Here is a 16,874-nt window from a genome sequence, read left to right on the forward strand (position 1 = left end):
GTTTGGTTGAAAAATACCAATTAAGTCGGAAAGGACTCGGGAGGTAAAATAGACTTGAGGGTGAAATGGTCGCGAGGTGAAATAGACCCGCTCGGTTGGAAAATACCGATTGAGTTGGAAGGGACCCGGAGGCGAAATAAATATGTTATTGTGTTGTGCCGATATGTATGAATGTATGCAGTATTTTTGGGGAACTCATTAAGCTTCGTGCTTACGGTTTTATGTTTATGGTTTCAAGTGATTTTAGTTCTAAAGGGAAGGACTCGACGTGACTGTACAACATTCCCTAGAGTTTTTCGCATTGGCTATTTCTGACTTATACCCTAATGTAAAATTTTAATTGATATTGGTTGGATTTGGAATTAGTGTTTGTATGACTTTATGTTTTAAAACAAAATTTTTTATAAATTTTTGGGACATTACATTAGCGATTTACGACCGTTATAAACTATTTTTATCCAAACAATTTTTTTAGTTTATAACAATATGAAACCACTAATAAACTACCTAAATAAAGTTAGCCAAACACCGCCTAATTAAATAATGTTTAAATGACACCAAACCATAAAAGGAGTTTTGATGTTTTGTCTTTAACATGCTAATTGTCGCAACCAATAGAAATCGATGGTGTAATTTTGTCTTTTAATTATTTGATCAAAGTCTATGATAATTATATATCGTTAATGCATAATACGAAGAAAGAGGTGCATGACTCAACAAACTTCAAAAAGTAGGAATGCACCCTTGAAATATAACCTAATTACCAGTTTGGGTTAAAACACATTCAATGGGTAACATGTGCAAAACTTTGATAGATTAGTGATTAGTGTTAACATATAATTAATTAATCATCGTTTTGGTACAACGACTCCTCATTTAACTTGTGGCCTAACGAGTACGACACAAGTGTTTTAACAGTTTTATGTTATAAAAATCTTCCTATATTTATATGTAAAACAAAACTAAAAGCAATCATGTCTTTTCAATCTTTCCAAAATTACATTTATTAATTAATTGGATGTTACAAGTTTATATCTTTTCTTGTAACAACTTTTTCGTTTATTTACGTTTTTAGTTTTTATTTTATAGATTTTGTTTCTAAGAATGAAGTTTAGTAGTTAATTGAACGAGAAGGTTCATGATTAAAACTTTAACACATCTAAAATATTATTTGTGTTTTACTATTGGTTAGTCGACATATTGATGTGAACCAATTAGACGATGAAATTTTCTATTTTTGTTTATTTTATAAATCTGAGTGGGTATTAATTTTTTGATTCCTTTTGTTTGTTCTAAAACAACATATATTATTAATACAACTTTACAAAATAAATAAATAATTACACTTACAAAACAGTTCAAGTATGAACCTTATATCTTCCGTATTCATATAAGACCAAAATATCTTCTGATTAATATATAAGAAAATACCAAATACAATTGTTTACGTACATGTATTTCGATTATTTATTTATTTATTTATTTATTTCGACTTATCATTAAAAATACATTAAACCACCGAACTAAAAAGCATCAGAATCATCACGTTTTCTTCTATACACATGCATCATGGTGATCGGTTTCCATTTCATAAATTCTTGGCGTTTTAAAATTTATTTTAAACATTAAATACAAAATTATTATTTTTAGATAATATGACATATCTATGTTGAAAAAAACGGAAAAATGAACCACGATTTAGACTAAAAAAAGCCAAAAAGCATGTGACAATTAACTCACACTGGTACATATCATATCTATATGACTACATAAATAGATCAAATTCCAGTTTCTGTATTTCTGAATACATTATTTCCTAAAAATATTCCATTTAATTTTGAAAATTAAAATGTTTCATTTAATTTATAGGTCGCTCGTGAATGCCTTTCTCTTCTATTTCATAGCTGTCAGAAAATCTTTATTTTCAATTGAACAGAATTACTTGTCATTTATTGATGCCACTCAACTTCTCCTTCTTCAACTTCAAACCTCTTAATTTCATTTTCTTGATTTTTAATTTTATCAAAAGTTCTCAGCTTTTTGGAAATGGGTACAAAAAGTTTTTGCTTTTAAAAAGTTCAGAAAAGGGGGAAGCTTGAAGGAGAATAAGAAGATATGCCAACAGTTTGGTTTTCCTTGAAGAAATCTCTCCACTGCAAATCGGAGCCATCGGAGGTCCATGACCCGAAATCCAAGAAACAACTCGCAACAATCTTGACCCGAAAACCAGGTCGGTCGGGTTGTTCAAGGTCCATCGCAAATCTCAAAGATGTCATCAATGGCGGCAGTAAGAGGCATTCAGAAAAGCCAGTGAGTTGTAGTCCTAGATCTATCGGAAGCAGCGAGTTTCTAAACCCAATTACCCATGAAGTTATTCTCAACGATTCAAGATGTGAGCTTAAAATCACCGGCTTCGGTGGCGGGTTTCACGATGTTAGCGGTGGCGCCGCCGCCGGTGGCGGCGGCGGCGATGGGTCTACTTTCGTGGGTACATTAATGCCGGGTACACCTGGTCCTGGTGGACACCCAACAATGCATACTTTCAAGAATCATCAAACACCTACAAGAAGAACGGTTTCATCATCAGACGGGAATGGAATCGCGAATTCCGGTAACTCAACAGGAAAGAATGGAATTGGAATCCCACAAAAACCTAGACCTTCAATGGAAACAGAATCTTATGGGTCTTCTGGCGCAGTCACGTGCCATAAGTGTGGTAAACAGTTTGGAAAGTGGGAAAATCTTGAAGCCCATCATCTCTCAAAACACGCAGGTAAATACTAAATCATTAAAATCAATCAAGATTCAATCTTTATGTTCTTGAATCGATAACTTTGTCTGAATCATGAAAAATGTACAGATTTTTAATGTATATTCTTGTTCTTTTTTTCTGTTTTTGCTAGTGACTGAACTTATGGAGGGTGATTCTTCTAGAAAGATCGTGGAAATCATCTGTCGATCGAGCTGGTTAAAGTCCGAGAACACTTCGGGTCGAATCGAGAAGGTTCTAAAAGTCCACAACATGCAAAAAACACTATCTAGATTCGAAGACTATCGAGAGTTAGTGAAAACGAAAGCTAGCAAACTACCAAAGAAACACCCACGTTGTTTAGCAGATGGGAATGAACTTTTAAGGTTTTATGGCACCACAATCTCCTGTTCTCTTGGAATCAACGGCCATTCTAGCCTTTGTATCTCCGATAAATGTTGTGTTTGTCGGATTATAAGAAATGGGTTTTCGACACCTAAGGAACTCAAGGGTGGTATTGGGGTTTTCACAACTTCGACTAGTGTTAGAGCTTTTGAATCGATAGAAGTTTGCGATGATAGTTTAGATACACGAAAAGCTTTAATGGTGTGTAGGGTGATTGCAGGGAGGGTTCATAGGCCACTAGAGAACATTCAAGAGATTTCAGGGCAATCGGGGTTTGATTCGTTGGCTGGGAAAGTTGGGGTTCATTCGAATATCGAGGATCTTTATTTGCTTAGCCCTAAAGCTCTTTTACCTTGCTTTGTGGTGATTTGTAGAGTCTAAAAACATGATTTATTGGAAAAAAAAAGGTTTTTGTTTTTGGTAAAGTTGTTGGTAAGGGTTTGTTTAGGTAGAATTGTGATGAATTTGGTTAGTCTTGAATAGTTTCCATATGTTTTTTGTTTATGAATTCGGTTATATTAGTACTGCATTCATAACAAGTTTTGAAAATGGGATCTTGATTGATTATTTACAAATATAACTTTTCTTTTCGATGTTTCTTTGTGTAAATGATAAAGAAATTAAGATGCTCTTTCATTGTCCTAGAAACATTCTATTTGTAAAATGTAAAGAAAATACTTATATATATTAAGGCCTTTCTCGAAGATCATGAAAAACTCTTTCAAGAGTTATTGACTTTATAGAGTAATATAGGGTGTAGATATTTAGTTATTAAATATTCTTTTATATAATTTATCATTAAACTCTTTGTAGACTCTTTGTAGCTGATAAAAACTATAAATATGATTGGATATTATAGTTTATGCTTGTTACTTTTACTTATTTGAAAAAGAAATATATTAAAGACTCTTTGTAGCTGATCAAAAAATATAAATATGTTTGGATATTATAGTTTATGCTTGTTATTTTACTTATCTGAAAAAGAAATATATTAAATGTTAAGTAGGGGATATGAGTAATGACTTGAAATAGTAATATATTATGTTTCATGTATACGTTTAACAATTAAATTATTTTAATACGTGATTTATCATTGAACTTTATTATAATTGTTCAAAAATTATTATTATTATGATCGGGTATTATGGATAATAATAATTTGGCATCCACGTGTCTGAGATAATCTAATACGTAATTGTGGAATTAATGTGTAAGCCATCTGATATGTATCGATACACATCTCTTGTGCAAATTAGATACATTCATTTGTAGGTTACAGGTTAACTTATTTCTAGGTAAGTGGTTTACATTTGGTTTTACATTAATAGGTACATAGTTTTATAAATAAGATACCACTCATTTGTGGTTCTTAACCTCATTTTTGGGATTAAATGAACATTATGATGGTGTCGCCACCTTGATCCAATAATAAACCCGCTACCACTCTTGTATGAGCCCCGATCAAAGTCGATTCTCAAAGAAACACACCAACAAAATGAACGACCGCTTCTAATTCCTCTCATTTGGAGCTTATGACAATTGACAACAAAACCGTGATCCTCGCCATCAAGTCTATGCCACTATTTGTTGTCGACATCAACTCCACCGCCTCTAACCATGGTCATGGTGGTTGTAACGACATATGTTGCTCTATGTTGATACAAGAAGCAATCCCTGCAGCCTTAAGAACCGAAGATAGAAGACAATAATGGAGACATAGTTGATATGAAATTCCCAAGGGAAAATGTCATATTAGCCCATCCAAAATTCCTGTTGAGTGTCAATGGCTATATTAATCTCAATCAAAGTTCATTTCCAAGGTATGTTCATCAACAAACTTTTTTGCTACTCTGATGGTATTCATCATGTGTTCGAGAATATCGATTTTGTTGATATGTCTTATACTAAATTTGTGGATTTTCTTGAACGATTCACATAAGAGAAGTGTGAGAAGCTTTATTATTGTCAACCTGATTTAGAAATCCTAGAAGGTTTAACCTTGATTTCTAACGAACTTCAATATTAAGAGTTTATAGATATTGCTTATCGATATGGAGTACAACTGCCTATTTACATGGACCATTTTGGTACTACTCTGCACGTAACTAAGGAAAATTGTTTTGTTATGTCAAATGTGCCAATCGAAACGAAAAATGGTATTTGACCTAACTAAGTTCATGAGTCCATAACAGAGCAACATAAAAGAAGTAACCTATGAAGGAGTAAGTAAGGCAAATGACAATGAGGATGCCACAGAAGGTGAAAATCCAAAAGATGATGAAAATGAAAATGTCCCAGATGTGAAAGGCAAACCAATGTTTAATGAAGCCATACCTTGGAAGAAGCAGTTGCCAATTCTAGGTATGAGGTTCACCAACCCTAAACAATTGAAATTCATGCTTTGTAATTATGTTGTAGCCAATGGGTATCAACTATACTATGAAAAGATGACAGTAAAAGGTTATTAGTTAAGTTTTGTGATAGTGAATGCACATTTAGGCTTTGGGATTCATCGATGAGTAAGGAGCACTCATTGCAAATCAAGTCCCTTATCAATGAGCATAATCGTGCTAGGAATTTTAAGTTAGGTTCAATTGGTAATTATAGATGGATTGGCAGTCATTTCACCAGGGAAGTTCTTGAGAATGAGAAACTCAATGTTAGGATGCTAAAATAGGAAGTAAAGACTAAAGTTGGCATATAGGTTAGTATGGGATAGTGTCTCATGTTGAAGGTACCATAGTGGAAAATTATGCAAAGTTATGTTCCTATGGTGAGGAGATAAGAAGGTCAAATCCATGGTCAACAGTCAAGTTGTATGTGAACTCTATGCCAGATGGGAAAACTTACTTTAGCAATATATATATATATATATATATATATATATATATATGTGTGTGTGTGTGTGTGTGTGTATGTGTGTGTGTGTGTGTTTTAATGCACTAAAGCATGGTTGGAAAAGTGGATGTAGAGGGATTATAAACTTGGATGAGTTTTTTTTAAGGAATGTGTACTGGTCAATTATTACGTGCTTTTGGGAGGGATGGAAACAATCATATCTACCTAATAGGTTTGGGATATGGTTTGTGTAGAAAATAAAGAGAATTAGAAATGTTTTCTAGAACATCTACAAGAAGATCTGCACCTTAACTCTAGGTATGGTAAGACATTGATGTCAGATCAACATAAGTTATGTTTGTGTTCATTATGTTATGCTTTAGGTGTTTCATTTATGATCTAGTTGTAAGTGTCCTTATGATGTAACTGCAGGAGTTAATTGAAGCAGTGGATGATTTATTCCCAGACATAGAACATAGGCAATGTGGAAAGCATGCCCTGTCCAACTTCAAGAAGAAATTTCCTGGAGCTAAATATGAAGCATTTTTTTGGAAGGCTTGTAAGGCATCAACTGAACCGCTTTTCAATACTGCAATGAAATAGATTCAAATGATTACCCCTGCTACATATGTGCATCTTATTGGAAGGAACCTACAGTCATGGTCCAAAACATTCTTTCAAACAGAAAGGGGTGTAATGTTGTTGAGAATGGGTTGTCTGAAAGCTTTAACAATGTTATCTTGGATGCTAAGAAGAAACCAATTATTACTATGTTGGAGGATATCAGCCTATATGTGATGCAGAGGATGTGTAGTTTGAGACAAAAAGGTAATGGATGGGGATGTTTTAATGTATGTCGAAACATAAGGCTTGCCATAAACGAATTAAAGATCCAACAAAGATTTGTTCTTCTTTGTCACTCTTTTTTAACCATAGTATCTCATAGCAACTGTGTTTATGTGTAGGTATTGACAAATTCTTCCTAATGGACTGAATACCTTTGAAACAAGAAACTTAGGAGAGTCATAAGGTGTTGATTTGGAAAAGAAAACATGCACTTATAGGGTATGGCAACTAAATGGGCATGATTGTGTTCATTTAGTGTCGTCCATTTCTTATGTAAACAGAAATGTTGAGGCATTTATTGATCCTTTATATTGTGTTGCAATCTATATATATATATATATATATATATATATATATATATATATATATATATATATGAACACCTACAAGTACTCAATATGAAGTATGAATGAGAGTCCAATGTGACTCCCAACAGACTATATAGCATCATCGCTACCATTGAAAAGGAAGATGCCAGGGAGACCTACTAAAATGAGGAAGAGGGACAGTACATAAGTTAGTGGATCATGCATAATATCAAAGTCGGGAAAAAGGATTGTATGTGGCGTTTGTAAAAAGGCATGGCATAACAAGTCAACCTGTGATGCAGTGTCAAGGCCCCAAAATTGCTAGGTAAAAAAGAGGGAGGCTGAAGGTGAAGGTGAAAGTGGTTTGAAGAAGGGAAAAGGTCAATCTTAAGGGGGAAGTGGTGTGAAAAAGGGAAAGTGTGAAGGTGAAGGTGGAAGTGGAAATGGTGTCAAAAAGGGAAAATGTGAAGGTGGAGGTGTTGTGAATAAGAATAAGGGCCAACAACAAGGTATAGTCAAGTTAATGAAAAAGTCAGAGAGGATAATAAAGAAAAAGTTGGCAAAAAGGGTTAAGGGGAAAAACGGTGAAGGAGATACCTCATCCAAACCAATGGAATTAGATTAGAAGTTTTTTATTTATGGAGTATGTTTGTTAGGGTTAGATGTCTTTATTTCATGTTTGTTATGGTCTTATTAAGTTTGTTAGTGTGTCCTTAAAATACCAAGTAATGACATTTTCCCATATAACAATGTGTTATGTATGTTTTGCAGAATATGAATGAATGTTTGTATCTCGTAGTAAGAAAAATATAGCAACGCACTTTGACGTAACATGAATGTTTGTTTGTGATTGTAAAACAAATATAGCAAGGTACTTTGGCATAGCATGAATGTTTGTTTGTGGTTGTAAGATAAATATAGCAACATACTTTGACTGTACAAACAACAATACAAACCACATGACCAAATCAATCTAAACTTTAAAATATAGAAAGGTACAAATCATAGAAGCAAATCAATCAACAGTTAACAAAACAATTGGTCATACAACAACATTAGTAAATATTAACTGACATCATATGAAAACATTGGTTAATACAAACTAGATTTCATTTCCTTCATCAAAGTGACCTTACATACATTACCTATGAGGTTATCATGTTAACAACCGCCTCCCCCCCCCCCCCCCCCCCAAAAAAAAAATAAAGATGGTTCTAAAAACCCTAACACCGTCAAAAGTCGCCATTGATCCAAATAAACAACAAACATCTCCTACAACACATAACAACAAAACATATCCTAATACATACATATTATACTAGCAGATGGTGAAGTTAGACAAAAACAAACAATAACCTTCGACAACCCCAAAAAAGCTAAAATCGCCACCGTGTTACCTGCCTACATAACTAAACACACCAAAATCCCCACCTAGAGCATTTGACGCAACCATAAACCCCGATCATCGACACCACTACTACTCCAACAACAACCATCACAGTCACGATCTTATTCAAGTAACGTATTTCCTCCCTAAAGTCGCCTAGCTGATGTTGCATGTTATCTCTCATTTCCTCAATCTGCACTTGCGTTTCCATGGCATGAAGCTCGTTGTCAGTTGGTATGTCTAGGTCTGATATTGTAAAACCACCGTAGGATAATCTTTGTTATGAGGCTATCTTCTTAATTTATAGTAGCAAAAATGGGAAAAGATCAAAATCGGCTTAATACAGCAAATGATACGATTAGGGTAACAAAGTGGGTAGGGAAAACTCATTTAGGGTACCCTTCAATTTATAAGGGGGGAACACAGAGGATGACCTGAAAAACTTAGATTGGAATAATACTAGTTGATTCACGTTCCACTGTGGAGGCCATGTCACCAAAATATCCTTTAAACCATTTACAATCGGTAAAAGGACGTTATTAAGTGGTCATATGAGATTTAGTTCCCTTAATTTACAAAAAAAAAAAAGTTGGGTGACATATTAAAACAAACATGACAAGTTTGATGGGCTAATATGATATTTTCCAAATTCCCAAAGATATAGAGACCTAGCCTTCAACGTCCCTTGCACCGAAGCAATACTTAGACTTGTTTATTAGATAACATGTCTTGTGTTAGTATACGAATATGAACATAGTAAGGTCAATCCATACCTTTTAGCATGTTATTACTTTGTGCATAAGCATGTTTATCTACAAATAAGAGTATGGGGATATATATTAAAGAGTTCAGTTGTATAAAAGATTACGTGCTTATTGCAACTTGGTATTCAAGTTATAATCATCATCACTACTCTTTATAATCTTGATACTTTGTCCTCCAAGATAGCGACAGACCATTCTGAAGTGTATCAAAGCTTCATAATGCTATAGTAAATCTGAAACACTGCTTTTGCACTTCTATACCAAAACTTGGAGTCTCTATTTTTTATAAGAACATCTTTTAAAACTTGGCTCTCCTTTAATTTATTCCGAATCGTACCAAAACTTTGGATAGCTACATATAGTTCTAAAGCATATCTGTCACACCCCGAAACCGGAACGGTGGAATCATTCCGGGGTGGAGGATGTCATGCGTAGTATCACAACAATTGTATCATAGCAAGCATAGTAAACACAACCAGACATTGAATACATATATGAAAAAAATTTACATTGTCTTAATATATAGTTTTGTTCATTCTGAAGTGTATCAAAGCTTCATAATGCTATAGTAAATCTGAAACACTGCTTTTGCACTTCTATACCAAAACTTGGAGTCTCTATTTTTTATAAGAACATCTTTTAAAACTTGGCTCTCCTTTAATTTATTCCGAATCGTACCAAAACTTTGGATAGCTACATATAGTTCTAAAGCATATCTGTCACACCCCGAAACCGGAACGGTGGAATCATTCCGGGGTGGAGGATGTCATGCGTAGTATCACAACAATTGTATCATAGCAAGCATAGTAAACACAACCAGACATTGAATACATATATGAAAAAAATTTACATTGTCTTAATATATAGTTTTGTTCATATCAAATAGAAAGACGTGACTCTAATGCTCTGACTTCTCCAATCTCCTGAAAGTACTTGTCTACTAATTCCCTGAGAATACAAGCAGTTTTGAAAAGAGTATCAGCATAAAGCCGGTGAGTTCATAAGCATTTAGTTTTGGTGGAAAATGTTCTTTGATCCTTTTGAAAAGTGTTCCTCAAGAAAATACCATATTTTCTTATGAAAAGCATGTTTGAAAACCCATTCCTTCCATGACTTCCAGATTTATACAAGATATGTACAATCCGGGGTGTCATGGAATGAATATGAACATCCGTTAGTTACTTGTTAAACAATCCGTTTATGAAAGGCCGAGTTATCCTGGGAAAATCCTATATTTTCCATAAAAGTAGGTTGTTGGTTATCCGTTCTAAAATGAAGTGTACAGGTATCTACCATACTTATATCGTTAAACGTAGTTTCCTTGAAAAAACCCTGGTTACTCCCAGTGAGGTATATTAGCCTTATTACATAAATAAGACTAATAAGCGCTTGGTGAACTAAATCCTGCAGGTATTATTAATACCCTCTAGTAATCATATCGATTATTACTTTGAGGTTAGTTCACTTAATTCATTATTACAAAAGTAAATATCTGTTATCTAGGTTGTGAGTTTTATAACCATAACTGACTGGATATGGCCCGCAACAGCCGGTATCCTTAATGACTTTGTCACCCGTAGACCTGTCGGTCCGGCTATAGCTAGCAGCAAGGTGCGGGGTTGTTAGTCTCGTATAGATCTATACACAACAGTCACGCTCTCCCTACAAGAGATTCTGGTTACAAGTGCTAGTCCTACACTCTGATTCTGTGGGAGTGTTACCAAGGACGTGTCTTCAACTTATACTAATAAATTTACAAGTAATAATATTGAAAATCCTATTTATGATTTGCATGAATCCTTTATAAAATAATATATTTTACTTCATGATTCACAAGTTCATTACCCTAGTTTTGAAAATTGTTTCTACGAGTTGATTTCTTAATCGTTTGGTAAAAACTGTTTTCCATGTTAAAATCATACTAAAAATATTATTAACTTAAACAAAATAATATATTTTGAGCACAAGTTTCCTTGTACTTTTGCTTGTATTGCCCCCTGAAAACATGAAAACTCGGAAAAACGTAGGGGTATGAACTCATCATTTGACGTGTGATTCAAATGTAAGATCGTTAGGAATGTTGAGTGTCAAGTGCATCCTCGAGCACAAACGGACCCTAATTAACATATAACGATACATGTATGGACATAATTAGTGTATAATACAACTAATCATGATAAGTGACACCTACGGGACAAGGAAACACTTGGGACAAGTGTTACAATCACATATGATTGTATGAAGGGAGTGTAAGGCCACACAAAGGAGTGTGTGGTCAACTTTAAGGTGAATCAAGGCTCAAATCAATAAGTCTTTCAAGTATAGCAAGCTAAAAGGATGGAATACTTACACTTTTGAAGCCTTAGAAATGTTTGGGGGGGATAAAAGTAGAGAGAGAGAGAGGTGTGCAGTTGAGGAGAGGGGAAATGAAGTGAAAATGTGCCTCATCTATATATAGATAATGGGTGTGTGGCCACACACTCATGTGGGCGGCCATACACTCGGGTGTGCGGCCACACACTCATGTGTGCGGCCATACACTCGGGTGTAGGGCCAGACACTCATGTGTGCGGCCATACACCCGGGTGTGCGGCCACACACTCATGTATGCGGCCATACACTCGGGTGTATGGCCACACACTCATATGTGCGGCCATACACTCAGGTGTGCGGCCACACACTCATGTGTGTGGCCATACACTCGAGTGTGCGGCCACATACTCATGTGTCTGGCCACACACTCCTTTTGATGGAGTGTTTGCCTTTTTGCAACCCAAAATCTTAAACCAACGCATCCTTAAGTCAAACTTTGGTTGTACAAGGCTTTAGATCATCCAAACAGACTTAAAACAATGCTAAAAGATAGCTGCAACGAGTTTAACATTGATAGTATCGAATAGTTGAACAAGGTAGAAGTTTCGGGGTGTCACAATATCGAAGCTTCATAATGCTACAATAACCTTTTCCATTGTCATTTATATGCCATATCTCAACAATACCACACTTTGAGGATTACATGGTTAAACACTCTTCATCTACCACCCAGGAAATAATCCAAATCATATTTATCTTGCGTCTTTGACTCTAGTTATGAGGAAGACTATTTGAATCCATACAAAACTTTAACTTCTCTGTTGTTTTTTCCTTGATGAGCATATATGTGGGATTCTTCACACCAGTGATCTACTTTAAATTGAGCATACCTTTACTAGTCAGTTCTCTGAGAAAAATGGTATCTCATCTTGATGTGTTTCGTTCTTGAGTGAAACATTGGATTTCCCACAATGTGAATAGCACGTTGTTTATCACAATACAACATACAATCTTCTTGATCTAAGACCAATTCTGAAAGAAAGTTCCTCAACTAAATAAGCTTCTTACTAGATTTGGCTAAATTCATGTACTCTGCTTCTATAATTGAAAGAAAAACACTATCTTATAGTCTCGACATCCAACTAATTGCCATTTCTCTAACTTTAAATATGTAACTTATTGTGTTTTGACCTAAATCTACATAACCCCTCAAATCTGTTTCAACGAAACCTTCAATAGAAATATCATGCCTTTGGAAACATAAGGTAACCCCCTGAAATTCTCTTCAAATAGCAAAGTATCCATTTGACTGCTTCCTAATGCTCCTTCCATGGATTTGACATAAATTGATTGACCATTCCCACTGCATGAGTAATATCTGGTCTGGTACACACCATTGCGTACATCAAGATACCAACTTCCAAGATGTATGAGACTTTTACCATTTCTACTTTGTTAGCTTTGGTTGTTGGGGATTAACTCTTAAAGAGTTTCAAGTAAATCCCAAGGAACGTACTTTTGGATTTCACATTTTCCATGTTGAATTTCTCAAAAACCTTTTGAATGTATTTTTCTTCCGAAAATTTTACTATTCCCGAAGCTCTATCTCTTACTATCCTCATGACCAAGATCTATTTACAGCTTCTAAGCCCTTCATCTCGAACTCCTTGGATGACTATTTCTTCAACTTGCTTATTTCCTGAATGTCGGATCTAACTACACCATATCATTAACGTGAAGTAAGAGGATGATTAAGTTTCCACACCAAGGTTTCTTTGCGAGTCTTCAAAAAACCTTCTGGTTGTGTCATGTAAATGTCCTAATCAGGGTCACCATGTAGGAGCGTAGTATTCACATATAATTGTTCTAAGTGTAAGTCTTCTACATTAACAATTCTAAGAACATTTCGAATTGTTGTGATCTTTACATCTGGGGGGAAAAATCATGGTAGTCAACTCTTTTGTTATGTTGTTACCCTTTCACCACCAATATATCCTTGTATCATTTGATGCCATTGACTTTGTCATTGACTATGAATACCTATTTATTTTGTAATGCCTTTTTCTTTGATGGTAACTTTGACAAGAGTCCAAGTCTCGTTCTTGTCAAGTGAGCATATCTCATCTTCCATCACCTTCTTCCAATATAAGGATTCTTTTAGTTTTAAGGCTTCTGGATATAATTATGCTTCACCATTCTCAGTAAAAAATATGTAGCTTTCCAAAGGAACATATTGTACCGCATGGTGCCAAATTCAAGTGGCTCTCCAAAGAACATAAGGTGTTGGTTCGGTATTATCAGCTTCACAACTGTTATTTTTGGAATTATTGTTTGAGGCTTCACTACCATTGGATTCTCTCCCACCAACTACTTTAATTTCCCTCATATGTTTCAACATTTCTGGAAGACATCGCAAATTCTTTGTCTGGCATCCCTTCGAACACCACTTGTCTTCTAGTTTCAGACTAAGAATTTCCTATTCCCTTCGAAAATTACAAGGTTATCTTTATACAAAGCATTTTTGTTGAATGTTATACACAACTTTGAATGACCCTTCAACTATGGTTATTCCAAAAATGGTACCCTTTCTCATCCAACCCTTACACAATAAAGAAAAACTGCTTTGACGTTGCTTCAAGATTAATCTTTACTTTGATTTAAACATGATTTCATTCTTTTAAAATCTATTTGATCCAATAACAACATCGAATATAAGCACATATGACCTAAGTGATCATCACTAACAATGGTCCTAATCAGTATGGTTCTTTTCATTTCCCACAATTTAAGTCTAGGTGTGGACATCCTAAACCTAATTCGCTTAAATTATGACTCTAATACCAGTTGTAACAACCTGACTCTTCTCAATAAAATATTCTGGGAATTTATCAGAGTTTTACTATAAACATTCGAAAACCAGAGTTTTAAAAACAATTTACATCACATAATACATCTAGTTTAAAACATATCCTAACCGTAAATTAAAGCAATAAGGATATACCAAATAAAATCTACATCTAGTCCATGTCCTTTGTGCTACCATCTCCACTCGTACTATGGCTACAACCTGAACCTGCAACACATGACAAACAACAAACATCAGACAACAAGTCTGGCGAGTTATAAAACACTCTATTCTCGTATTCTCATACTCTTCCATTTTCTTTTCTCATTAAGAATCAAACGACCCAGTTACAAAAAACAACCACATCTATCATGTAGAGTGGCATCGTAGCTCTGACCTTACCGGTGTGCAATCATCCAGATTCATGCCCCCTTACTTAGATCCCTCATGGATCCTTTAGCAACATTTCTTTTATTTAATCCCTCACGGATTCCAATGATCCCTCATGGATCCACTACATATAATACCTCACAGATTATTATGATCCTTTTTGGCTCCACTACTCTTTTACTCGTTTTCTTCCTTACTCTCTCTCGCTCCCCCCCCCCCCATTCTCTCTTATATATATATATATATATATATATATATATATATATATATATATATATATATATATATATATATATATATATATATATAGAGAGAGAGAGAGAGAGAGAGAGATAGGTTCAAATGTTTTTGACAACTATTGTGTGACTGTGTGCACCAATAAGAATTCAGAAAATAATTAATTATTAAATAAATCATTTAAGGGTATTATAGTAATCTTGGCATATTTAAATATGGTAGATAATTAATATGTTCTTTATTATTCCTTTAAATATGGGATGTAGTCAAAATCTGTTGAAAAAACCCTAGCCGATCACGTCTACAGCGATTTATCCTCCCTCTCGTTTTCCCAGCATTGGTCCCTGCTATTCAGCGGGGTTTCGGAGGTTTTGGGCTACCGTAGAAGGGGAGATGTGCTAGAGGTTCGATCAGAGGGCAGGAGGGGTTCCGATGGGGCAAAGAAATCAACGATGAAGTCGAATCTTCATAGGCCTTGATCGATGGGAACAGAAGAAAAAGAAAGCGAGGGGAGGAGGTATCGATCTCCGATGAGTGACTAGACGAAGAACAAAGGGAAAAGCAGCGGGGTGGGGCTGTTGCTCCGATCAAAGTAGGTCAGGAGGTGGAGAGAATGTGGTGGTGGTCGCTGATTCTTCTTCTCTGGTGAAATCTAGGTATTTTTTTATTCATGTCTTATGATTATGGTTTTGGTTAATTATTTATATGTAAATTAGTTTATTTGTCAAGACAAGAAAAATAAAAAAACATTGCAAGATAGGATAAGTAAAATAACATGTTGTTAGAATATACTGATTTGAAGATTACATTCTGTTAGAATAGATTACATTTTTTTTAATGTTTACTACATTCTATCAAAATTTATACTTTGAAGATTACATTCTATTATAATAAGTTACAATTTTTTAATGTTTGCTATATTCTATCAGAATTACAACCCACATTGCCAATTTAAAATATTGTATGCATTCTGCCAAAATTTAAAATGACATATATATATTCTGTCAGAATAATGGTAGTGCAGTAATGGTAATTGCACTTTAGAGTTAATGATTCTTTTAGAGTTTGTGTTTGCCTTTTTTGTAATAGACTTGCTATGATATTTTTCCACAGAATGAACAGGTTCAGTAAAGTCATTCTTCAAGAATACGATATTTTTTTTAACCATTCTTAGTTTTTGTTGCATTTTTTTATAGGAATTGATTGAAGAATGGTTTGAAGACATGATAGGAAATGCTTGAAGAATGAATCAAAGATTGATCATACTCACATTTTAAGAATCTTGTTATGTTTTAAAGAATTACACTTGTTATTCTTTCAGAATTTTGTTATTTTTCAAGAATGTTCTTTGTATCACAATCATACAATGTAATTATTTGATATATTATTAGTGCAAGAAGACATGTATTATTTACAAAATGTTAGTGTTGATAATATGTTCTATAATTTTTTAAGCATGTTAATATATATAAATATTGAATATAATCATATTCTGCAAGAATAAAATCAAAAATATATTTACTAGTTTATGGCTGATTTTTATGTCATTCTAACAGAATGAAATCGGATATTATTAAAAATTATATTTGAATTAAATTTAAAAAATTCAGATTTTTAAAAATAAGGGTATTTAATTATCCCTTAAAATCTGGAAATTCCCTTTTTTAATATAGGTTAATTGACCAAAATACCCTTATGTTGAAATTTATGTGATTATATGATACATGTTACCCTATTTTAATATCAAAGACCCTCAGATCAAGATCATTGATTCTATTCCATCCGTTGGTCC

General features: G+C 34.2%; 1 protein-coding gene across 1 annotated transcript; it reads left to right on the forward strand.

Annotated features, from left to right (window-relative positions):
- Positions 1-1,968: 1,968 nt before the first annotated feature.
- LOC145074784 (zinc finger protein-like protein) lies at positions 1,969-3,626 on the forward strand. Its single transcript, XM_079021110.1, has 2 exons — positions 1,969-2,773; positions 2,904-3,626. The coding sequence occupies exons 1-2, from the start codon at positions 2,116-2,118 to the stop codon at positions 3,533-3,535; spliced, it is 1,290 nt and encodes a 429-aa protein (XP_078877236.1). The 5' UTR covers positions 1,969-2,115; the 3' UTR covers positions 3,536-3,626.
- Positions 3,627-16,874: the final 13,248 nt, after the last annotated feature.

Source organism: Lactuca serriola, chromosome 9, assembly GCF_051521515.1.
Source record: "Lactuca serriola cultivar US96UC23 chromosome 9, Lser_US96UC23_V15, whole genome shotgun sequence".
Lineage (NCBI taxonomy): Eukaryota > Viridiplantae > Streptophyta > Magnoliopsida > Asterales > Asteraceae > Lactuca > Lactuca serriola.

Excerpts from the sequence above, each read along its gene's own strand:
- LOC145074784 (XM_079021110.1), top strand. The coding sequence starts at position 2,116 with ATGCCAACAGTTTGGTTTTCCTTGAAGAAATCTCTCCACTGCAAATCG. Across the intron at positions 2,774-2,903 it reads TCATCTCTCAAAACACGCAG|TGACTGAACTTATGGAGGGT; the intron begins GTAAATACTAAA and ends TGTTTTTGCTAG.